This window comes from Diabrotica virgifera, chromosome 9, assembly GCF_917563875.1.
Source record: "Diabrotica virgifera virgifera chromosome 9, PGI_DIABVI_V3a".
Taxonomy (NCBI): domain Eukaryota; kingdom Metazoa; phylum Arthropoda; class Insecta; order Coleoptera; family Chrysomelidae; genus Diabrotica; species Diabrotica virgifera.
Window position 1 is genome coordinate 189,127,299 of NC_065451.1, and position 25,218 is coordinate 189,152,516.

General features: G+C 34.8%; 1 protein-coding gene across 1 annotated transcript in view; it reads right to left on the reverse strand.

Annotated features, from left to right (window-relative positions):
* The window catches only part of LOC114339713 (ER degradation-enhancing alpha-mannosidase-like protein 3), a 147,541-nt gene that overhangs the window by 18,244 nt on the left and 104,079 nt on the right, over nucleotides 1-25,218 (reverse strand). The window contains exons 5-9 of the mRNA XM_050662698.1: nucleotides 23,078-23,270; nucleotides 12,158-12,362; nucleotides 9,941-10,196; nucleotides 6,035-6,281; nucleotides 4,770-5,035 (exon numbers count right to left, since the gene is read on the reverse strand). Coding sequence (XP_050518655.1) covers nucleotides 4,770-5,035; nucleotides 6,035-6,281; nucleotides 9,941-10,196; nucleotides 12,158-12,362; nucleotides 23,078-23,270 — 1,167 coding nt within the window. The remainder of the gene's footprint in view (nucleotides 1-4,769; nucleotides 5,036-6,034; nucleotides 6,282-9,940; nucleotides 10,197-12,157; nucleotides 12,363-23,077; nucleotides 23,271-25,218) is intronic.

A 25,218-nucleotide genomic window follows, 5' to 3' on the forward strand; every position in this document is an offset into this window, starting at 1 on the left:
CTCTTGGGGTGAGTTTTTCATACCTAGCTGTTTATAATAATTTCTTATAGTCATTTTTTCCTATACCTAACCTTCCATGTCTACGAGCATATGGTTAGTTTTAAATACCTATTTCTTTCTAATTTTCATATATGCACGTGTAAATCAAATTTTAACTAGTAGTATCAATCTTAGTTCCATTTAATTTATTCTTGTCATCTGCTACTGACGCTATCTGACGATTATTTCTTAAAATAATGGCAGACTTGGCACACTGTGGTTTTCTTTCTTCTTGATGTCAAACTTATACACGTTTTGTATTTTAGTTTTTGGGAATAAATCACTTTTCTCCCTTCGGGAACCACCTGCCTTCATCACCGGTGATGCTACTTATCAGGCAAAGACAAGACAACAAGATGCATCGAACAGACAGCAGCACCCGACATCTCTAGTTGAAGCGACCTAGGGACACAACAACTGCCCAGGTCTACTTACAAGTCTACAGCTGTACCATCCGACATCAAGAAGATCTACCATCAAATACCACAAGCCATGCAGAAGTATAATCTACAAATTGTTAGTTTTTGGCAAGAATTTGAATATGTTTGTTAATGCATTTAATAAGTCACATTTTTATTATTAGACGAAGCAACGAAGCATTAAACCTAGGAATTTTGTGCAGTAAGATGAATCGTCATGCAACTTTTTGCATTCGATTAGAGAGAGTGTCAGGCAACTTAGTGAACTAAATTCATCTAGGGCAAAAATTTTTGTGCATAAGAAAATGCATTTTAAAAGTGCATCCCGAAGAGGTGAAAACGAAAAATTTAGAACTCGGGAAATATTGATGGAAATGAGTTGAATTTTTATAATCTGGGGTTTTGGGGATCCCTGAGCACGAATTTCATATCGGCGATGGTCTCCAAGGTACCTGGTGCCCACGGTGGAACTCGTCGCCTAGAGTTTTATGTTATAATCATTAAAAATCAGTCAATATCCATTACTCGGGGGGTTTTTGGGGTCGCCGGCCACGAATTTAATGTTGGCGATGGTCTCCAAGATACCTGGTGACCAGGGTGGAACTCGTCGCCTAAAGTTTTATGTTATAATCATTCAAAATCAGTCAATAACCATTACTCTGAGGATTTTGGGGTCTCTGAACAAGAATTTCATGTGTTCGATGGTCTCCAAGGTACCTGGTGCCCAGGGTGGAACTCGTCGTCTAGAGTTTTATGTTATAATTATGTTACAAATAATTTAAACCATTACTCGGGGAGTTTTGGGGGTCACTGAGAATGAATTTCATGACGGTGATGGTCTCCAAAATACCTGGTGCCCAGGGTGGAATACGTCGCCTGGAGTTTTACGATATAATCATACAAACTCAGCCAATAACCATTAATATGAAGGGTTTAGGGGTCACTGAGCACCAATTTCATGTTGGCGATGGTCTTCAAGGTACCTGGAGCCCAGGCTGGATCTCGTCGTCTGGAGTTTTATGTTATAATTATTACAAATCACTTAAAACCATTACTCGGGGAGTTTTGGGGGTCGCTGAGCACCAATTTCATATTGGCGATGGTCTTCAAGGTACCTGGAGCGCAGGGTGGAACTTGTCGTCTTGAGTTTTATATTATAATCATTCAAAATCAGTCAATAACTATTACTCTGAAGGTTTTAGGGGTCGCTGAGCACGAATTTCATGTCGGCGATGGTCCCCAAGGTACATGGTGCCCAGGATGGAACTCGTCTGGAGTTTTATGTTATAATCATTCAAAATCAGTTAATATCCATTACTCGGGGGGTTCTGGGAGTTGCTAAGCACGAATTTCATGACAGCGATGGTCTCCGAGGAACATGGGGCCCTGGAGACCATCGCCGTCATGAAATTCGTGCTCAGCGATCCCCAAAACCCTCCGCGTAATGGTTTTAAATGTTGTAATAATTATAACATAAAACTCCAGACGACGAGTTCCACCCTGGACACCATCAAACACATGAAATTCTTGTTCAGCGACCCCAAAATCCTCAGAGTAATGGTTATTGACTGATTTTGAATGATTATAACATAAAACTCCAGGCGATGAGTTCCACTCTGGGCACCAGGTGAACAGGAGACCATCGCCGTCATGAAAGACCCCCAAAACACCCCGCGTAGTGGTTTTAAATGATTTGGAATAATTATAACATAATATCCAGACGACGAGCTCCACCCTGGGCACAAGGTACCTTGGAGACCATCGACCACATGAAATTCTTGTTCAGCGACCCCCAAAACCCTCAGAGTAATGGGTATTGACTGATTTTGATTGATTATAACATAAAACTCCAGGCGACGAGTTCCATCCTGTGCACCAGGTATCTTGGAGACCATCGCCAACATTAAATTCGTGGCCGGCGACCCCAAAAACTCCCCGAGTAATGGATATTGACTGATTTTTAATGATTATAACACAAAACTCTAGGCGACGAGTTCCACCGTGGGCACCGGGTACCTTGGAGACCATCGCCGATATGAAATTCGTGCTCAGCGATCCCCAAAACCCCAGATTATATAAATTCAACTCTTTTCCATCAATATTTCCCGAGTTCTAAATTTTTCATTTTCACCTCTTCTGGATGCACTTTTAAAATGCATTTTCTTATGCACAAAAATTTTTGCCCTAGATGAATTTAGTTCACAAAGTTGCCTGACATTCTCTCTAATCGAATACAAAAAGTTGCATGACGATTAATCTTACTGCACAAAATTCCTAGGTTTTGGGCTTTTTAGTGCTTCGTTGCTTCGTCTATACAGGGTGTTTCATTAATAATTGTCCATATAGTAACTGGAGAAACCTTAGCACAAAATACGAAGATTTAACCTAAAACACTTAAATAAAATGTGGTTCCTTACTGAGTTACAGGGTGTTTTATCTAAAAATTTAAAAACTATTTTTGCTCAGCATTTTAAAACTATTCTACTTATCCTTTTCATACTTCGTAGGAAGTATAGGTACTGTACAAACTACTAAATTATGTTAAACAAACGTTTATGGCTATTACCAGAGGCGTACGACGGGGGAAAGTGAATGGTTGACCCTTTCCAAATTCTACGCCACTGGCGAAATTCCTATTTTAGTTCAATTTTTGGATTCTCCAATACTTTCTATGAAAATAATATACTCTTCATTCGTAACGATAAAGTCATTAGTTTTCGAGATCTTTGAGGTTAAAAATGAAACGACACGGTTATTTTGATTAATGTATTGTGTCGCTTCATTTTTAATTTCAAATATCTCGAAAAATAATCATTTTATCGTTACGAATGAAGGGTATATTATTTACATAAAAAGTATTGCAGAATCAAAAAATTACACTAAAATAGCAATTTTGTCAGTGGCGTAGAATTTGAGAAGGGTCAACCAGCCACTATCCCCTGTCGTACGCCTCTGGTAGTAGCTAGAAACGTTTATTTATCTTAATTTAGTAGGGTGTACAGTACCTACACTTTCTGCCAAGTATGATAAGGATACGCCAAATAGTTTTAAAGTACTGGGTACAAATAATTTTTAAATTTTAATCATTATGAATCATATCATAAATTAATCAAAATAACTGTGCCGTTTCATATTTAACTTCAAATATCTCGAAAACTAATGACTTTATCGTTACCAATGAAGAGTATATTATTTACGTAGAAAGTATTGGAGAATCTAAAAATGGCACTAAAATAGTAATTCTTCCAGTGGCGTAGAATTTGAGAAGGGTCAACCATTCACCATCCCCTGTCGCACGCCTCTGGTAGTAGCTAGAAACGTTTGTTTATCATTATTTAGTAGGGTGTCTAGTAGTCGCACTTTCTGCCAAGTATGAAAAGGATACGTCGAATAGTTTTAAAATGCTGAGCAAAAATAGTTTTTAAATTTTTAGATAAAACACCCTGTAACTCAGTAAGGAACCACATTTTATTTAAGTGTTTTAGGTTAAATCTTCGTATTTTGTGCTAAGGTTTCTCCAGTTATGGACAATTATTAATGAAACACCCTGTATATCTTTATTGAACAATAAACATGATTGGTTAAAATACTGTTTTGTTTGCTTCCGTTCTAAATTTTCAGAGTTCATATCTTAAATTAGGACAAGACGAACACACACCCTGAGAAACTTAGCTAAGCTAGGATGAACGATAGCTATCTTAGTTGGTTGAGATATTAGGTTTGTTCTAGCATCAGTCTCAAACGGTTTGAAACCATCAGCGAATAGTGGACCAGCGCGAGTGAAGGGGATAGCACTGGTGACTCTATTATGTTTTCTCACTGACCAACTGTTTGCTGACGGTTTCTGACTAGTTTGACTGTGTGCTAGAACAAACCTATTATTTTCGAATATTGTTTCAATTAGCTGGGGTAGCCTATTGTCGATTATGTTTCAATGTAGCAAACTTTTAATTATTATGTTCAAATTTAGTTGTACACAGTTTGGTTCAAAAAATTATTGAGGTAATTAGGCGTTTCTAGTATTTTGTTTTATCTTCTTAAGATGTCCCTGACTACATAAAATCGAAAGTACTGGTTGAACTGGTAACGAAGTGGAGATTTCAATAAAGGTACAATATACAGGATGTTGTATTTAAGAAACCAAAGTGACTAATGGATATCAGAAATATAGTAAATCTAGCAATGTTACAAACATCAAATTTCAAATGGTTCATATTACAAAGTATTTGTATCCCTATAATTTGAACCACTCGTTTTGTATAGTAATTTTAAATATTTCTATGTCTTATCAAATTGCAAAAATGTACTTACTGCTGAAAACGTATGCAACAACTGAACTCTTCCATCATTCAACGCTATGATATTTATACCCATATCTTTGATTATCTTCAAATGATTGAGGTTGGCCGCGGAGAATTCTGAGGCAGTCAGTCTTCTCTTTTGGGACCTTTTCGGGCACATGCCGTCCACCATATTTTGCAGCGGTTTTCTAAATGATTCAGGAAACAAACGTAACGTGTTTGGACATGTGCGGTCGAATTCGAATCCATCTATATCCATGTCCACTGTTTTGCTTCCTAAAATAAAATTGGTTGCTGTTAAAATTTATATTTAATGTATTACCTAACGCAACTAAGAAAAATGATTTGTACCTAATGTTTTTCTGAAATGGATTGAAATATGGAATAATTTTAAATTAAAATGTTAATTATTTACAATAAAAAACACTTTAATCTTTTCAATGAACTAGTATTAGGTACCTATGTATTACTTTAGGTGTCGAAGGCTTTAACTGAATTACAATAGTTTACAGTGGAAATTAAATACAACAGAAAACGTTCAATAATGTTTACTAAAGTTGTGACTGTCCACATTTAGATTTTTGTAGTGCACATAGTTGCCAGATTTCAATTTGCATACCAAAATGTATTTTAAAATAAAAAAAAATAAAAAAAAGGAAAAGATTCCTCTCATTGGCTGTATACCATAATAAAAAACTTACTAAGGAAGTAAAACTTCGCTTGTAGGTAAATGGTATATAAATGTTTATTAAAATTTTATCTAAATTGATCCAAATTGGATCTTAGTCTGTCAGTTTGAAGCCAAGATGAAGACCACATTATAATAACGCTGCATTTTTAAGTCCTTTTAACATCGACTTATTGTCGACATTGTTGTAGCCGAAATGGCATAATTATTGTAAAATGAAGGTTTTTTGACCTATCTATGTAGCTAGTTCCAACTACTTTGGATCTAAAGTTTCTACCACCTGATGATGGACTGATTGGTCCGAAAACGTTTGTGTGATTTTGTACTATAGATGTACCCACTTTTATCCAATTTGGATCATTTTAGATAAAATTTTAATAAAAATTTATATACCATTTACCTACAAGAGTTTTACTTCCTTAGTAAGTTTTTAAAATGTATTTTGGTTTTTTGGTCAAACAGTTGAATTTAGAAAAAAATGTTATGACTTTTTTGCTCTAAATGGTGCCTTCTACCTATACCTTTAAGGAACGCACTATTTTCGGAGACACCCTGTATATTGGTTTAAAGAATAAATATCTACTTACCATTAATAGTTCGTCCAGAGAGAGTAAGAGGTAGCAAATGTCCTTCAGTCGTGAACAGAAACTCGTCCAAGTTTAAAATGAGATCATCTTTATTGGCGAACAATAAAAAGAGATACTTAAACGTTTCGGCTAGTACGAACGAATCCATTCTGTCCTCTTTCTTACCGGTTCTGACGTCATTGACGGCGGCGTAACCGCAAGGCACTCTGGCGTATTTCTGTAAGCTTTTTAAGACGTTTTTCCCTACCTAAAAGAAATATTTAACGGGTTAGTCTTTCTGTAACTTTTAGGAATAGACGGGTGGCCGATTTCATGCCTACAAGCTGAAATTTATTTAAAGTGACTGTACAATAGAGGCATGTACATACAGTCCGTCTAATTTACTTACCGTTGCACGTCATTATCTACGTTAGATATCTAAGTTGACATTGTTGCCCAATTTCAAAAAAATTCTTTAAATCAAATACATCACATAATTTTTGCGGAAGTGGATTATACAGCAAAATAAATTAATATTCAATGTAAATAAATAAAAACTTTAGAAATAGAAAACAATAATTAACTTATAATCTTACGTTAAAGTACATAATAAAAACAGTAAATATAATAAAACAAATACTTATAGTAAAGAATATAAACAACTATGCAGTGTAATCACCGCAACTGTCAAATAAATCTTACCAATTTATGCCAAAATATCACCTTCGTTCGATTACAGTTACAGTGTACTCCGAACAAGTGTGCTTCATAAAAACGCTTTATAATCCATTTATACAAATTAAATGAAACATATTATTGTGTATTTCTTTAAGTTAACATTAATAGAAATCTTTAAATGTTATTTCTACGCGTATATAATAAAACATGTCTAGTGGCTGTAATGCCAGTGTACTCGCAAAGTGATTCTAAAAAAGAATACACCTACCGCCTAAATATTTCCTGTTGGTATCATGTGACGTCACGGGCTATGACGCGGATGATGTGCAACGGTAAGTAAATTAGATGGAGCATATGTGAAATTATTAAGATAATATCAGAGTTGCGTGGACTGTATTAGATTTTTGGTTCAAGGTGGATCTGAGAGGGATTATGATATACAAAATCACATATGCCAGTTTCACAGGCGGTTGCTTCTCGCACGATGTTTAATTGTTTTTAGCGGATTAGCGATTTGTCTATAATGGATTAGCATTTTACACTATTTCACGGAGACAAAAACGTGTTTATTCTGCGATAGTTAAATCCAGAGAAAAGGTTCGCGGTATTTTTGAGAATTAACTAGCGAAGAGAGAAAACTGCGGTACTTTACCACTTGTCTATTGTCTTCAAACAGAGAAGACAAAGAAGAGAATTGTCGCAAGTGGTGGTCGACAATCAAGAGAGTTATATTTGCACTTCTTTTGCCTTTGCTGGTTAACAGTGGAGAGAGAATATCGTGGTATTTTTTACCACGCGGTAACTAGTGGTTGCTGTAAACGAAGCAAAACAATTACAAGGCAGAATGGAACAACTGGAGAAAACAAGAAAAGAAAAGTTTGATTAAGTATATCGAATTTTAAAATAGACACAAATGATGATAAGAAAGTAAAAGAAAGCATGGAAGCATTTATATTACAAGAACTGCATGCGCAAATAAAACTGAGGAACTGAGAAGAAACAGTCTACTCCATAGAAACAGAAACCACGGATAAAATTAAGATATTAAACAAGAGGTATGACCAAGACGTATGAATAAAAATGAGCATGTAGTTTATACTCCAAATGTTGGAGTACATACTCCACTACACAAGTTTAAAAATTAAATAGAGAGTATCTACTCTTTGTACTGTGAATAGAAACTCATCACATCAAAATATTTTTATTTACATTCATGAGAACATACTCGGAGGTTATACTCCGTTTTTATTCATACCACCCAATATGTTACTTGAGAGCAAGATATATACTTGTATAGAAAGATAAGTATCATTAACGTACATGCGCCCACTGAAGATAAACTTCTAGAAACCAAAACAGAGTTCTAAAAATTTCGTTATAATTCCTGTTAAAATATGCTAAAATACTTACATTAAACATTAAAAATGTCAACGTAAATTTATAAAACCTTTAAGTAGTCCGGCTATGTTAAAGCATATAGAAAACTTAGCTCTATCAAGACCACTAGACTGGCGGCAAGAGTCAAGACTTACCTCTTCTGTAAAATTTTTTAAATAAAACTTATTATGATGTCCCCACTTTCATTTGCCAGGTCCACCTACACGTTTATCCCTTCTTTTTTTCCCTGTCCTGTCCGATTATCGAACGTTGGCGAACAAATGGTCAAAACAGATTAACGGATGTATCTTGATACTCTCGGAGATTTCGGAGCCAGGATGTTCTTCTTCCGTTTGCGCCTCTTCTTCTTGAATGATTAGTAGATAAATATTATGATTTATTTGGTTTTCCTGAAATCCATCCTTGATCTGTAGGCTGCGTATTTTCCAGTAAATGTTCTAGATGAGATATTGTATTGCCACTAGTATTGTGTCCACACAAACCTACATAACCATACTGTTAATTGTCTCATTACTATCTCTTCAGCCAGGAAATTAATGACAAATGTCTCATGACACCTACACACTAATAAGTAAGAGAAAGATACACAATCGTTTTACACAGCGACATATCTCAATATGTACAAGTGTACAGAAATATCTGAGACCGCGAAGATCACTCAGGTAGCAAATCAAGGAGAGGGGACTTAAGTTGAACGCGATGGTGCAAAGAGTAAACATTCATTTAAAAAGCATTGTGGACGAAATCAGTGGTTCTGCGACATTGTTGGATAAAAGCGTCAAATAATTGTTTATTCAGAATACATTTAAAATTTTTTGAAATTATACTTCTTTAGGCGCGATTGAGAGTGAATTTTTATTATTCTGGGCGCATGCGCACACCGACAGTATGGTGTTAGTCGTGAGATCTTTTAAGTTTTGTAGCGCAAATAAGGTGTGCTGAAAAAGAATATATTAGTGTTTTTAGTAAATATATTTATTATAATTTTTGTGTCTTTGGATTTGTCTTCCTTGGGAGTGAGATAATAAGTATTATTGAAAATGTTTATTCAATTGATCTATTTGTCACCGTGATTGTAATTATTATTATGTCCGAGAAATGATCGTACGTAAAGAGAACCGTGGTAGCTCATCGGAAGAGCATCTGCCTACAGATCTAGAGGTCCCGCGTTCAAATCCGGACAATTCATATTTTTTTTTTAATTTTTGGTATTCTTTTAGTTCTTTCTAAAATTAGTTTAATATTTAAATACAATACAAAAAAAAAACTGTTTAAAGTAGATATATTGATTTCGTTGAAATCATATAATAGAAGTATAACTTCTTACGTGCGTACAAAGTACACACACACACACACATGCTTTTTTTAATAAACATGTATATTACAAGTGCCGTGAAAAATAGGACACTAAGTGCACGATCCCGTGAAATTGTAGACACGAAGTAATAAGACTTCCACCATATCATCCTGATTTGAATCCGATTGAGATGGTTTGATTGAATGGTTTGAATGAATCTCTAAAGAGGCACTAATAGATGCAGCTATAGATAGTATTATTATTAATTTATACGATCTCTCAGACACGATAATCAGGACAACAAGAATTTCACCAATATGCATTACTTATTACGTCTAATATTTCGATTCATAATATAAATATAAAAGGATTATAGAATTGTTGTCGATTTTACTGTGAAAGAGGTAACAAATAAAAAACCGAAAAACGTCGCGTAACCAATGTTTTCGGTCGGTCTGACCTTGGCGGTTTCAGATATTTCTGTCGACCTGTATATAGATATTACTAGTTAGACTCTCTGACAGTAAATAAAGGTTTTTCTCAAACAACTTTACCTCTAAGTAGTATGGATCCCCGGTGGCGATGTAAAGAAAATACGTAGACTCTAAAAACTCGGGTCGGAGAGGATGGTTGCCCCAATGGACTTGGAAATCGGTAGTGAAAGCTTCTGGAATGAACTTATGACGCTGCATCACTTGGTATAGCATCTCGTGAGTTTCCACGGCAGGTTTAATGTCTCCTTTGAGGACTTGAAGGCCTGGCCAAAACGCCAGTAACGCGTCCATGTAGTTTCGGGAATTCGTATGTGGTCTAAAACAAATTACAAAAGTTTCCGTTAAGTCATTGTAACATATGAGGAATATTATATTAAATTAAATTATTAATTATATTATTATATTAAATTTTCATTTCAAGCTGTGGTAATTGTATTAATCGAGATAATAAGGAAGTACTTGTTCATTTTATTGACGACTGCAATTCCTTTTCAATTTATAATTTGTCTTCTTTCACTAATATTTAATACATCTACAATATACACGTTACCTTTTTGAAACTAATTGTCCAATAAACCATTTATATAAGAATTAGATGCAGAAGGTTGAATCATAATGACACAAAAGTAAGAAAACAGATCATCAATACGCCACAAAACTTAGGACTAACATCAAAGACCAAAAACCAGATAAATCATGAAGAAAATTAAATTTTGAAGGATTGAAATAACTAAATTTTTGGAAAAATCCTTGGAAGGAAAGACACATGCAAAAAATGCAACAAAGTCATGCACATAAGGGAAGTATTGAACTTCACAAAATTTATAATGGTTATCCCAAAATTCTGACAAGATTAGGTTTAGTAAAAACCCTACAGCGTATACTCACTAAATATCTTCACCTCCTGCTTGCAATTTTAATTGACACAAGAATTGAAGCCTAATGGACATACACAGCGAAGAGTGTTATTTTAATGCAATATTGAACATCAACAACTGAATGCTGATTTTTTGAGCAAAATCATCCTAAGCATTGATGGCTTTAGTAATCGTCAAAATTGCCGCATTTGGATTCTGAAAACCCACATGCGACTGTCGAAAAAAAAATCCATCCACAATTGTTTGGTGCGGATTTTTGGCTAGTGATCATTGGACACCATACTTTTTTGAAAATGAGGCCGGTCAAGTAGTGACTGTTACTGGTGATGGATATGTCAACGTGATGACGCAGTTCTTTCTGCCTAAATTTGATGTTAATGATGTGGACGACATGTGGTTCCAACAAGACGGTGGCACATATCATACAACCCGTGAAATAATTTAATCCTTCATGGGACATCGTCTGATCGCGTACTCTCGTTTGAATCTCGTTCATTCAGTCTGAATAAACAGAATCATATTTGATCTGCCCATAACACACATTAACTCCTTTTTAGCAGAACTTGAAGCGCCAATTCTAATAGGAAGGATACCTACCTATCTTTGGAATAGAATAACGAGAAGTTAACCCCACATTGCGCGCCAATTCGTATCAAAAATATATAGGTGCGACAATTTGTAAAGAAAAGTTTAAGATAGTGGACGATGCTCGTTGAAAGACCAAGAACAGGCGAAGTAGAAAAAACGCTTTACTTAAATAAATAGGACTGGTAGGGCAGATAATTGAAGAAGAATTATGTCGTAAAGAAAGTTATTTACATGTCTGTTAGAGGTCAAGAATGATAAGACAAATATAAGTGTACATTAGGTAATAAGACAATATGTAATAAGAATACAAATTGTCTAACAAATATAAAAGTCATCGAAACAAGTAAAATTGATGGCTTGATGGCTCCTTTACCCGTCACTTATGATATTGAACACTTGATGCTAAACAAATCATTGAAGAGGAATTTTTCGAATTGTTGCCGTAGATATTTGATATGGCATTAATCGCATTTTTTATATTGCATTAATCGTCAGGAATGAAAATACAGATATTTTGGAATGAACCATTACATCTTGATTGAATAATCAATATAATTTTTAACATTGTAGACCAAAATATTTTTCATGAGTTACATACTCTACTGTTTCAAGAAAGTTACTCTTATCAAAGAAACAAGTTTATAAAATTTACGTTAAAGTTAAAAGCATGTAATTTCTGCATTTAATTTTGCCATACCGGAGACCTGAGGATACTTAATATATTATAGTAAGCGAAGCCGCTCATCTGTGGTGGAATAAATTGATTGTAAGTCTTTTCATTTATTTCTGTTTACCTAAATTAAAAGCATACCTGTGCATATGTACATCCAACAACATTGGTCCCTGAGAAATATATTTCATGACAGCATTATAATGCCTGTTAAACCTATTAAGGTATTTGTTGTCTCCTAGTAGTATATACGCCTTTAAACAATATTCGTAGTAGGAATCTATTCCAGCTCCAACGCCAGAATCTCTACGAACCCAGTCGCCGGAATGGACGTTCAAAACGGTACCTGCAAAATGAGAATAAGTTATGAAAGAAAAAACAACCAAGTATATGACACACTGAGTTTATAACATCCAAATACCACATGGTAATACCTGCCCTAGTCACTGGCCAAAAACAGGATCTATAAGCCCAGAATGGTACTAAAGTTATGCTATCTTCTAATCAAGCTAACTGATCGCCATTCTACTCCACATTCTTCCAGGTGGTTTTGGTTTTTGAATAGTTTCTGTAGTATGTATACATATATCACTCCTTTTAGCGTTTTCAAGATGTTATTTATTTATTCTCGTTTGTTAAAATCTCTTCGCTTATCTGATACCAAATATTCTTATATAGCAAGACTATGTAGGTCAAAATTTCTGACGTAAGAGCACTGTCAAAACATTAGAATGTGACTTTTCATCATGGCCACGTTTATGTCATTACTGGTCGATATATTTTTCTTTTTTATTTTGTTTACTATAAAAATAATATCTATAATTATTTATTCTAATTAGTGATGTCAATAGCTTTTCATTACTTACCGAAATATATTAATTAACAACAATATTATCATAGTGTAGGTATAATCATTAAAATAGATTATTTAATATTTTTAAAACTAAGTACTGCAAACACTAAAATTCATAAGAAAACTTTCTGATCTTTAAATCTAATAATAATCTTATTTCTAATAAACCTAATCTAAGAAATCTAAATTCTTTAACTTATTTCTATACAGTTAATGGTAAAAGGGAATCCCATTATTTCGTTTTTGTTCAAAATAAGCTGTTAAAGAAGCATTTTGATTTGGCATATGTTTCTCAATACAAACACAAACATAATAGTATTCGCGGTGTGCAAGTACTTGGAAAGGGAAACGAGAAACGACCCTGCGCGAGTCGCGGAGAAATATTGCAACTATCTTAAATAATTCATATTGTCAATTCAAATTGTCAAATTGACGTATATTTCATACCTTCTGTCAATGAAGCAGAAAAATTATATATTGCTCCACAATATTGATATCTTCTTCTTAAGGTGCCTATTCGTTCCGGATGTTGGCGACCAGCATGGCTATCCTAACTTTGCTTGCTGCTATTCTGAATAGTCCGGTTGTCGATGTATTAAACCACTTTCTCAGGTTTTGAAGCCAAGATATTCTTCTTCTCCCTGGTCCTCTCTTTCCAAATACCTTGCCTTGAAGAATGAGTTGCAACAAGCCATATCTCTGTTCATTCCTCATAACATGGCCAAGATATTCTAGTTTGCGCTCTTTGATTATGTTAATAATCTCGCATTCCTTGCCTATTCTACGTAGAACCTCAATATTAGTCACACGATCCACCCACGAAATTCTCAAAATGCGCCTGTAACACCACATCTCAAATGCCTCGAGTTTTCTCAAAGAAGCCTCGGAAAGTGTCCAGGCCTCTACTCCGTATAATAACGTAGAAAATACATAAATATTGATATGATATGCAATTATTATATAAAGGTAAATTTAATTAATTGTATTTTGCTTGCAGTACTGCATTTTAATAACTAATTTTATTTACTACATACAATTGTTGATGTTTTCATAACATAACCTGAATCTTATTTTTTCTTCTTATTATTTTTTTTGGACTATGGCCTTGACAATTATCCAGTAACCAGGACTAATATAATTGGCCAATATAATTAAAAGTGCGAATAATAGTACAGAGCGTAGAAATAGGGGTCGCTTTGCCGAACTTGCACGGTCCCAATAGGTACACAACAATAATTACAATAGTTTTTAAATTATGCTATATTTAATATGTAGGTATTTATAAAAACAGTACAGTGTTTTAAAGCTATATTTTGAATCAAATTGTGTACGAAATAAAGTAAAAATGTAGCAGCACAGAACTGTCATATCAGTAGCGTACGATTGTCTAATATATTTCAATTTAATTATTATTTTCTGGAGTATTTAACTTAAAGGATTGTTTCATAAAATTTATATTATTAATAATAAAAAATGTTTTTGGTTATTTAATTAATATAATTCTAAAATTCTCAATGTAATTGCGATTACGTTTTTCTTATTATACATAATACCACGTTGACACTGGCAAGATCGGTCAGTTCCATGTGGGTGTCGTATAGCTGTGCTAGAGAAATGCCAATTTTAAAGTTGATATTTATTTACGTTAATTAAAATTACAAATATTTCGGCGTATGATTAATATATTTCGGCAAGAAATAAAAACCGATTGACATCATTAAGAAGGGTACACGGAAAACATTTTGAGTTATTGGATGTTAACGCGTGGACTTAGCTTATTTTTCTCGTGTATGGGCATATATTTATGGGCTTTTTCTCGTGACTTGTCTTGTTATTATATATATTATATCGGTTTTATTTTATCGCCATATATTTTATCGTTCTACGCCTTTCCGTTCCTAATCGCCACTCCTTTCTATTGTGGCAGTCTTCCTCTCTTAGATTTATTTCAGACATCGCCTTGGAGATGCCCTTTATCCATGTAGTTGCTGGTCTTGCTCGTTTTCGTTTTTCTGTGGGGGTCCATTCTAACACTTTTTTGGGGATTCTCCTTTCGTCCATTCGTCTTACGTGTCCGTACCAAACTAGCTGTTGTCTTTCGATGTCATCTATGATTGTTCTTTCTATTTCCATTTGTTGTCTAATGTCGTCGTTTCTTATGTGACAAAATGCACATGTGGGCCAAACCAAGACAGGATATGAAACAATACATGGGGGATTAGGCTTTGGAACTAGAAATGAAGCTGGAGATGACATGCTTGAATTAGCAACAGCATTGGATATGGCGATTGTTAACACATTCTTTAACAAGAGAGAAACTCAACTTATTACCTACAAAAGTGGACAACATCAATCCCAAATAGACTACTTCATGATAAGGAAAGAAGACATACGTGAATGCAAGGACTGCAAGGTAATAGTGAGTGAGACAGTAAGCCAACAACATAAGCTGCTTGTTCTGGATATCGAAGTAAAAAGCGAAACTAAACAAAAATATCGGAGAGGACCACAAAAAATCAAATGGTGGCTGCTGAAAGATGAGAAAGAAGGTCTATTCAGGAGAAGAATAGTAGAAGAAATATGTTGGAACATGAAAGGAAGCCCTAATACAATTTGGAGAAAAATGGCCAGTAGTATTAGAGAGACTGCTATTGAAATACTTGGGAAAACGTCAGGAAAAAAGTTTGAGGATAAAGAGACTTGGTGGTGGTCAAACGAAGTACAAGGAAAAATAAAAGAGAAGAGAAAATTATATAAAAAGTGGCAAGAAACCAGATCCGACACAGATCTTCAAAACTATATGGCGGCGAAAAAGGAAGCGAAAGTAGCAGTAGCAAAAGCCAAAGCAGAAGCGTATTCAAACCTATATGATCAACTTGATACCAGGGAAGGCGAAACGAAGATATATAAAATAGCCAAACAGAGAGCAAGGAAAGCAAAAGATTTTAATCAGATTAGATGTATCCGAGATGAAAATAATAAAATACTAGTTCACGAAAGGGAAGTCAAAAAGAGATGGAGAAAGTACTTTGACAGCTTATTAAATGAAGAATTTGACAGACAGCCTGTAGAGTCAACGGAGACAGTAGCAGCAATGGTCACCAAAATAACCAACGAGGAAGTGGCTCAAGCGCTTCAAAAAATAAAGAAAGGAAAAGCGGTAGGACCAGATGATATTCCTGGGGAAGTATGGAGAGCATTGGGAGAGACAGGAACAAGGTGGCTAGCAGGTCTATTTAATAGAATTATGGAAGTCGGACAAATGCCAGACGAATGGAGAAGCAGTATACTGGTACCTGTTTACAAAAACAAGGGAGATATACAACAATGTACAAACTACAGGGCTATAAAACTGCTTAGCCACACCATGAAAATATGGGAAAGAGTAATTGACAGACGGATACGTGAAGAGACCGAAATATCCGAGAATCAATTTGGCTTTATGCAGGGTAGATCAACAACAGATGAAATTTTCATTATAAGGCAGTTGATGGAAAAATACAGGAGTAAAGAAACAAACGCTCATATGGTATTCATTGATCTTGAGAAAGCATATGATAGAATTCCTCGAGAGATTCTGTGGTGGGCACTCAATAAGAAAGGAGTCCCTGGTGAATATGTAAAGATTGTGAGGGATATGTATGAGGGAGTAACGACTAGTGTTAGGACAGGTGTGGGAGAGACTGATAAATTTCATGTGAAAGTAGGATTGCACCAAGGCTCTGTGCTTAGTCCGTATTTATTCTCATTAGTTTTGGACCAGATAACAGCGAAACTACAGGGTAACATTCCATGGTGCTTAATGTATGCTGATGATGTCGTGTTAGTAGGAAATAGTGAAAGAGACTTAGAACAAAAACTGGAACAGTGGAGACAAGCTCTGGAGAAAAAAGGTTTAAAACTTAGTAGGACAAAAACAGAGTATTTGGAATGTTCATTTAAAGATGGAGCTACTACAAATAAAATGGTATCTTTGGATGGTGAAATGATTGTGAAAAGCAATAGTTTTAAGTACCTAGGATCGGTATTACAGAGTAATGGAGAAATAGATGGAGATGCATGCAGTAGAATTAGGGCTGGATGGATGAAGTGGAAAGAAGCGAGTGGTGTGTTGTGTGACAGAAAAATTCCAATGAAGCTGAAGGGAAAATTCTATAAAACAGCCATAAGACCGGCTATGATGTACGGAACTGAATGTTGGGCAGTGAAAAAGAAAGAGGAACAACGAATGCATGTGGCGGAAATGAGAATGCTTAGATGGATGAGTGGAGTGACAAAGAAGGATAAAATTAGAAATGAGTATATTAGGGGAAGTCTAGGTGTGGCACCAATTGATGCCAAAATGAGAGAGCATAGGTTAAGATGGTTCGGTCATGTTCAACGTCGAGACGTTAATCACCCAATACGAAGAATAGCTGAAGTGCAGATTCCTGGAAGGAGTAGGAGAGGAAGACCAGAGAAGACCTGGGGGGAGGCGATAAGGCAGGACATGTTGGTAAAGGGGATTAACATTGATATGACCCAAGACAGAATTGTGTGGAGAAATGCAATTAGGGAAGCCGACCCCGCATAGGGATAAGGCAAAGAGAATGATGATGATGTCGTCGTTTCTTATGTGTTCTAGTCTAGATCTTCTTGCTGACCTTCTCCAAAAATCCATCTCAGTGGCTAGTAATTTATCTTTGTACTTGTTGGTTAATTGCCAGACTTCAGCTCCATAAGTTAACACTGGTTTTAATATTGTGTTGTAAATTCGTTTTTTATTTTCAGTTCTTATATTTTTTTGCCACAGTACCGAATTCAGGGCTCCTATCACCTGTTTTCCCTTTACTATCCTTTCCTTAATATTTTCTTCGTTTCGTCCTGTACTAGTTAGTTTTATTCCCAGATATATGTATTCATTGCAGCTTGTAATTGTCTCCTGTTCCAGGTTCAGGTTCTCCGTTTCTTCCCGTCCTACGCATATATGTTGTGTTTTTTTGGTATTCACCTCCAGGCCCCATTTTCTATATTCATCTATTAGTTTCCTTGCCATATATTCCAGATCTTCCTTGTCCTGTGCAATTACAATTTGGTCATCTGCATAGTGCAGCGTGTAGAGTATCGCATCTCCTATCGGTAGTCCCATTCCATTGCACTTCTTCTTCCATTGTCTAAGGGCTTCATCAATATATATATTGAATAATACTGGCGATATACAGCATCCTTGCCTTAGACCTTTAGTGGCCAGGAAACCTTTTGACATTTTATTTCCGCTTTTAATTTTGGATGTCGAGTTTCTATACAGTTCTTTGAGTGCCTGTATAATAGATACATTTATGCTGGTCTTTTCTAGTACTTCCCAAAGTCTATAAATGGGGACCGTGTCATATGCCTTCGTTAGATCTACCATGAGTAAATGCAACTCTTGGCATCCTTTTTTCTATTACTTGAGTTATAGAGAAAATGTTGTCTATTGTGGATCTACCTGCCCACTGCCCTAAAGCCGCTTTGTTCCTCTGATTCGTATGGATGGTACTCTTGACATATTAGATCTTTTAGAATTCTTCCGTACAATCGACTTAGTGTACAGTTCACCAAGAATAGCTGAAAGTCTGAAAATAACCATGCCATGATGCGCATTCGTCATCCGACGGATCTCGCACTGAGCGTTCACTTAATATCTACCGTTTGTAACGTGAACAAGTCGGTACAGTCTGCGAAACATTTTTTGTAAGTACGAACCGCAAAGGAGAATCAATTTAAAATTTGCAAATTTTGTTTAAATCGAATCTGAAGGGAAAAGTTTTAAATAATCAGACACGGGAAGTGATAGCAAACGTGATTCATTTTATGATAAATGAAGCGAAAAACAATGAACCGTGTAGAGATTTGAAAAAAGTGCAGGAACGAATGGTATTGGCAACAGGTGTTAGTTTAAGCAGCGTTCAAAAATTTGCTCGGGAAATGCAATTAATTGAAGATGGCGCATATTCCTCATTTGTAACTCCAAACAAAAAGAGAAAAAAAAGCGCTTCAAAAACGTGCTTGGACGATTTTGATATATAGGGCGTCTTCGACGTTATATAATGGATTTTTGTATAACACAAAAACAAGTCCCAACTGTGAAACACATACACAGAACATTTGCAGAGGAGTACAACTACTCAGGTTCCAAAGATGGGATTTCGTTGGTGAAAAACCAGAACTAATAGAAAATTATTAATGGAAAAGCCCAGTATTCAACATCTTAGACTGAATTTCTTACGTAGTACGAAACGTTACAGGAACGCAAATCGCCCAATTATATACATGGATGAAACATACGTCCATTCATCTCATACCTACCAAAAGAGCTGGTCTGATAGTTCAAACAAGGGCATACAAAAACCAGTATCTAAAGGACAGATGCTTGTGATAGTGCATGCTGGAGGTGAAAGTGGTTTTGTTAAAAACGCTTATCTGCGCTACAAACCTACTATAAAAACAGGAGATTATCATGATGCAATGAACTACGACATTTACAAAAAGTGGCTTCAGGAAAAACTGATACCAAATTTGCCCCCGAACAGCGTTTTAGTGATTGATAATGCACCGTATCACAACGTACAAACTGAGAAATGTCCAACTATGTCTTCCAGGAAAGCAGAAATGCAGCAGTGGCTGACAACGCGAAATATTTCCTTTACAGATGACATGTTGAAATTTGAATTATACGACATTATAAAATTACACAAACCTCTGTTTAAATAAAGCCTATGAAATTGACAAAATACTCGAGGATAAAGGACATTCAGTTTTACGGTTACCCAAGATATTATCCGGATTTGAATCCTATAGAGTTAGTATGGGCTTCTATGAAGCAATATGTCGCTGAAAAAATGTCAGTTTTGATTTTAAATTAGTGAAAAGTTTGTGTGGACTGAATAAAACGATGACGACAAATGCTATGGAAATGGATACGAGAAAGGTTATAAATATCTCTTTTAACAAAAGGTACTGGTACAAAGACACCATATTTATGCTTCACCGGGACCGAACATCTAATTTCTATTTAGTATTGCAATAGACGATTTTATTACTACTTTATTACCCTACTGCTTACGCCCTTTTTCTCCGAAACCTTTTGGTCAATATAATGGCAATATAAAGTATAAATAGTCAATATAAAAATATAATTTTTGGTTTATAATGCCATAATTTATAGCAACACAAGCGGTTTTTGTTGGATCTATTTTATTACATATCACTTTGTAAAAAAATACTACAAATATACTGAAGAAAAGTAATGACAGTAATAATAATTGTGTACGGGACCTATTAGAAACTATTCAAACTTTACGTTTCTATATTTGTGTCTCCGATTGTACCTATATTTTAAAGTTCACCCGCGCGTACAGGCTATCTTTTTCCTTCCGAGTGCGTTCTCACTTCATTGTTCGCGCAGGCAGTTAGAATTTCAGACTTTCAGCTATTCTTGGTGAACTTTACTAGTGTACCTCTGTAGTAGTGTACTTACTCTCTGTAGTGTTGTACCTCTGTAGTTATTTGGATCTTGTTTACTACCTATCTTATGTATATATGTTATCCATCCTTCTTTCCATGTCTGTGGTACCGGTTCTCCATTTAAAAATCTATTCATTAATGTTGTTATTATTTTAGCTAATTTGTCAGTACCATTTTTAAGTAGCTCTGCAGGTATTCCTTCCGGCCCTGGGGCTCGGCCGTTTTTTAATAAGGATATTGCTTTTTTGGTCTGTTCTTCGTTTATATAAATTGGCTGTCCTGTGACCTCGACTACATTGTGTGATGTGGTTCTGTATTCTGGTCTGTTTTCTACCAATAGTGATTTGTAATGTTTTTCCCATTTCGTTGTTGTTATAGGGTTTATCACAGTTTCTTCTATTTTGTTGGTTCTTACTTTCTTTATAAATCTCCAGGCTTCTCTACATTTTCTCCCTCCGATGTATGTGTCCAACTCCTGACATTTGTCTTCCCATTTTTGATTTTTGGCGTTTATGACTTCGGTTTTGAATTTGTCACGTGCTTGCCGATATTCAGTTTTTTTATTCTCATTTTCTCTGTCATTTAGCCATTTATGGTATACTTCCTGTTTATGTTTTTTCATTTCTTCTAGCTGATCATTCCACCAGTAATTTCTAACTTCTGGCTTTTTCCTTGTGATACCTAAAGATTCTTGTGCCGCTTTGTGTATTCCATCTACTATTTTTCTGTAAAGATATTCCGTTGTTTCTTGTTCGTATTCTGCAGGAAGAGCTTGATCCAATCTTCTTTTGTATAAATATTGTGTGCTTTTATTTTCCAAGCTATTAATATTGTAGTGTGGTATATCAATATTTGTTAGTTCTTCGTCATTTGTTGCCCCATTTTGTTGACGGTTATTATTTCTAAACGTAGGTATGTATATTTTTGTTTTAAGTAGGTGATGATCGCTACCACATTCGGCTCCTCTGTATACTCTTATGTCATTCACTTTGAGCTGTGTTTTTTGTTTAATGATCATATAGTCAATTATGGATCTAAGGTTTCTGGTGTATTGTGTCCATGTATATGTGTGAATATCTTTATGTTTGTAGTATCCATTAGTGATTCTGAGTGAGTTTCGTTGGCATACTTCGATCAGTCGGTTACCATTATCGTTTAACACATTTTCACCGAAAGGTCCTGTAACTTTATTGTTTTGTTTGCTGCCCGGTCTGGCGTTAAGGTCTCCAAAAATCACAATTTCTCGAGTAATGCCTATTTGTGTGATTGTTTCATCTAGAGACTCATAGTACTTTTCCTTTTCTTCTACTCTAGCGTCTTCGTTAGGTCTTGTTATTGCCTTGTTTAAAGGTTTCAGAAGATGCAAACTGGAATTTACTACAAGATGGCGTAAATTAACAATTTCTACAAAAATGGACTTAGCCGGTTTTTCTCGTATACCCTTCAATTAGAATAAAGAATATTAGAGATATTATTTGTACAGTAAACAAAAACAAAGAAAATATCTGACAAGTAATGACATTAACGCGGCCATGATGAAAAGTCACATTCTAATGATTTGGCAGTGCTCTGACGTCAGAAATTTCGACCTACGTAATCTTGCTTTTGTAGTAAAAAGACTATAGCAGATAAAAAAGACTTTTTAAATGTCCTCCATAACCTTCTATTTCTTACCATTACTATTCCACCTCGCCAAGTTATTCCAGGTATTTACAATCATCACCTCCTTCCATTGTTCTGAGTCTTAACGTTGATTGATGTGTCTTAACTAATTTTTGCACTTGTGAAGTATGGCTGAAGTTATAGTGAAGCTTCATTCTATATAGTTATAATCTTATCATCTTCTTACGGATTTTTAGAAATTTGCTGATAAAGAAAGAATATTTAGATTCTGAAGCAGAAGAACAAACAGGAATTCGTACGGGTCGATCCATTGTTGACCACATTTTTTCGTTAAATCAGACAATAGTCTAAAAAGGGATAGTTCCCTGGGTTGGCCGTATACCATATAGTTAAATAAACTCTAACATCGAAGTAAAACAACTTCTAGTAACAGGTATAATTTAATAAAATCCTAAAAAATCTCAATGGATTGTATAAAATATGTTCAGAACGAACGTTTTCGGACCTATCAGTCCATCATCAGTGAACTCATATACTTGCTAACTAGCCCCAGAACCAAACAATGGTTGTAATTGTAATTCAATCTACATTCTAAGGTAGTGAAATTAGGAAGGCTTAACGCCGATGTTAGTAGATAACCTCTGGGAACATGGCGAAAACTTTAACAACCATCTTGGGCCACGAGTGTCTCGAGGGGAAGTTGAAGCGAAGGAATAGACAAAGAGTTGAGATAAATAAACATAGAAGAGGACCTATGGAACAACTGGGCGAAGTGGCGATTGGAAGTCGGAAAATGGTGGAGAACGTTATGTAGTAGTAGCTAGTAGATAATCGTAAATGGGGCTCATAATGCTCCGTGGGGTTCATCAAAAAGAACTATTAAGCAAACTTGCTATGAAACTTAACAATGAGCGAAAAAGATCCAGTTTGATACTTATTTTTGAAAAGTTTGACATAAATTTGAAGTAATTTTAATAAAGTGACTCAGTCAAAGAATGCTTCTACGAACAACTCAACCAATGCACGCTTATCTTATCTAGTCGACAAATTACATCAGTAGTAGGTTGTTTGATTAATTTATTATGGTGTGTTGAGCTTACCCATGAGATCAGAGCTACGATGACGCATCTTCCACAGCTCATCCATAGCTTTTTGGGCTTTCATTTCGAATATGGGTTCTCCGGTTAACCGTGACAGTGCTGCCATCTCTAATATCATGGATCCCGCGCAAGCAGTGCATGTTTCCCTAGCGGATTCCAGTCGATCGCTTTTCAATCCGTATTTCATATTTACCTAGAAAAAAGGATACCTTGATATTAAACAGCGTTAAAAAAGAACACAGAGATACAATATGTCGATTCATTTTAATACTTGACTGTCTCAATCAACAGCAGCTTTATTAAAAGATTTAAATATGTCAATTAGTGAAACATTGTTAATATAATAATGTGCATTTTTTATTGCGAAAATCGACTTTTTAAAAAACAACTAGAAACTCGCAAACTAATTATGTTTGAAATTATTTAAACAAATTGTATATAAAACTTTATTTATAACAGTAAAGTAAAATATGATTTTGCTTGCTTTTGATTCAGAGAGATGCACAATCGCTGGACAACTGTTTCTGCCATGTCAGGCTTCCTCAACAGCGCTAGCGTGCACACCTCTGAATCGAAAACCAACTAGCCCATCTATTTAAGGGAAACTTCAAAGATCATTGATATCCCCATTGGCACGCAATCCAGCGACATCTCTTAATCAAAATGAAAAGTCTCAGATGCAGAATTCACCATTATAATAAAAATTAAAATGATAAATAATTATTTAAATCTGAAACTTTTCTTGTTGAAAGTTTTTTCTGGTACTTCCTTAATCTGCGACTTTTACAATTTATAATAGTCTGGGCTGATTATCGGAGAATAGGCCATTTTTGGGAAAAGTTATTTACCAGCAATTTTATTGCTGGAATCGAATCTTATTTATTTATTTAACCTCCTTTAATACACAAAATAATTGTTATTACATTAAAAGAGTGCTTACTACTGCTAAAAACTCATTCCTATATTAAGTACTAAAACTAAACAGAATAGAACAAGTAAAAAAAACACTACAGTGATTGTATATATTAATAATATAGATATGCAAAGTCCGCAGATAGTGTGCTACTTTTTTTATAAACAAAATGGCGCCCGAAAATCGTGTTTTTTTTTAACTTTTGCTCTATAACTCCAACGATTTTAACTTTAGACCAAAAACACCCAAATAAAAATTCACCGCAATTAAATTCTGCATAGAGACGTGTTTTTTCCGATTTACTTCGACGAAAACTTTCCTCGGAAAAAGCTGGTTTTTCCAACAAAATCTTTAATTTTAAACTAAACTTTTAGATAAGTAGTTGTTAATCAATAATTAAATAACTTGGTAACGTAAAAGCCCTTTCCGTATATATTATAATTCCAGAAGTCTATGGAAATTGAATGAACAGTTTAGCAACAATTGAAATGTTAATTAAAAATTTACGGTCGCTATAATAACGACAATAATTATTATGATGCATAAGAATAACTCTTATTTTTTCATAAAAAGACACTATACCTATCTAATGTACTTTACAGAATTGAAATTGGACTATTTAAGCGGCCTCAGGAATATTTTAAAATTATAAACAATTTTTTGGCTTATAAACAAATAGAATATCTCGGGAAATATTAAACTAAATTAAATTGTGAAAACGGTATTCGAAAGACAGCGGCAGGACGCTTCTTTTAAAAGAAAAAACGTTTAATTATGACGAGTAGTTCCTGAGATACAACCGGTCAAAGTTGACCGAAATTTACGGCAAAGATATAAACAATAGGATCATAATTTTCAAACCATCACCTTTTTATTTTTGTCCTCTTTCTCCACACCAATTTTCATATCTTTAAAATCCTCATAACATATATTATTATAATAAAAACTATCGATAATACGTGTGAAAATTGCCAAAAATAGCAAAATTCCAATCAAAAATTAGGTTGGAGAAAATGTAACCCTCAAAGTTCAAAATCGGTATACGTTAAAAAAATGCATTTTCTCGGCTTCCCATGGAGCAATTATTTCCTTCATTCTTTTTTTGTTCCCAAGTACATAACTCGAGTAGAGCCATCGAACTAACGCATTATTAAATGTCAAACTTGCTTTTGTTCTGTTATAATAAATTAATTTATTTATTATAACACAATATTTTAATTTGTTTAAA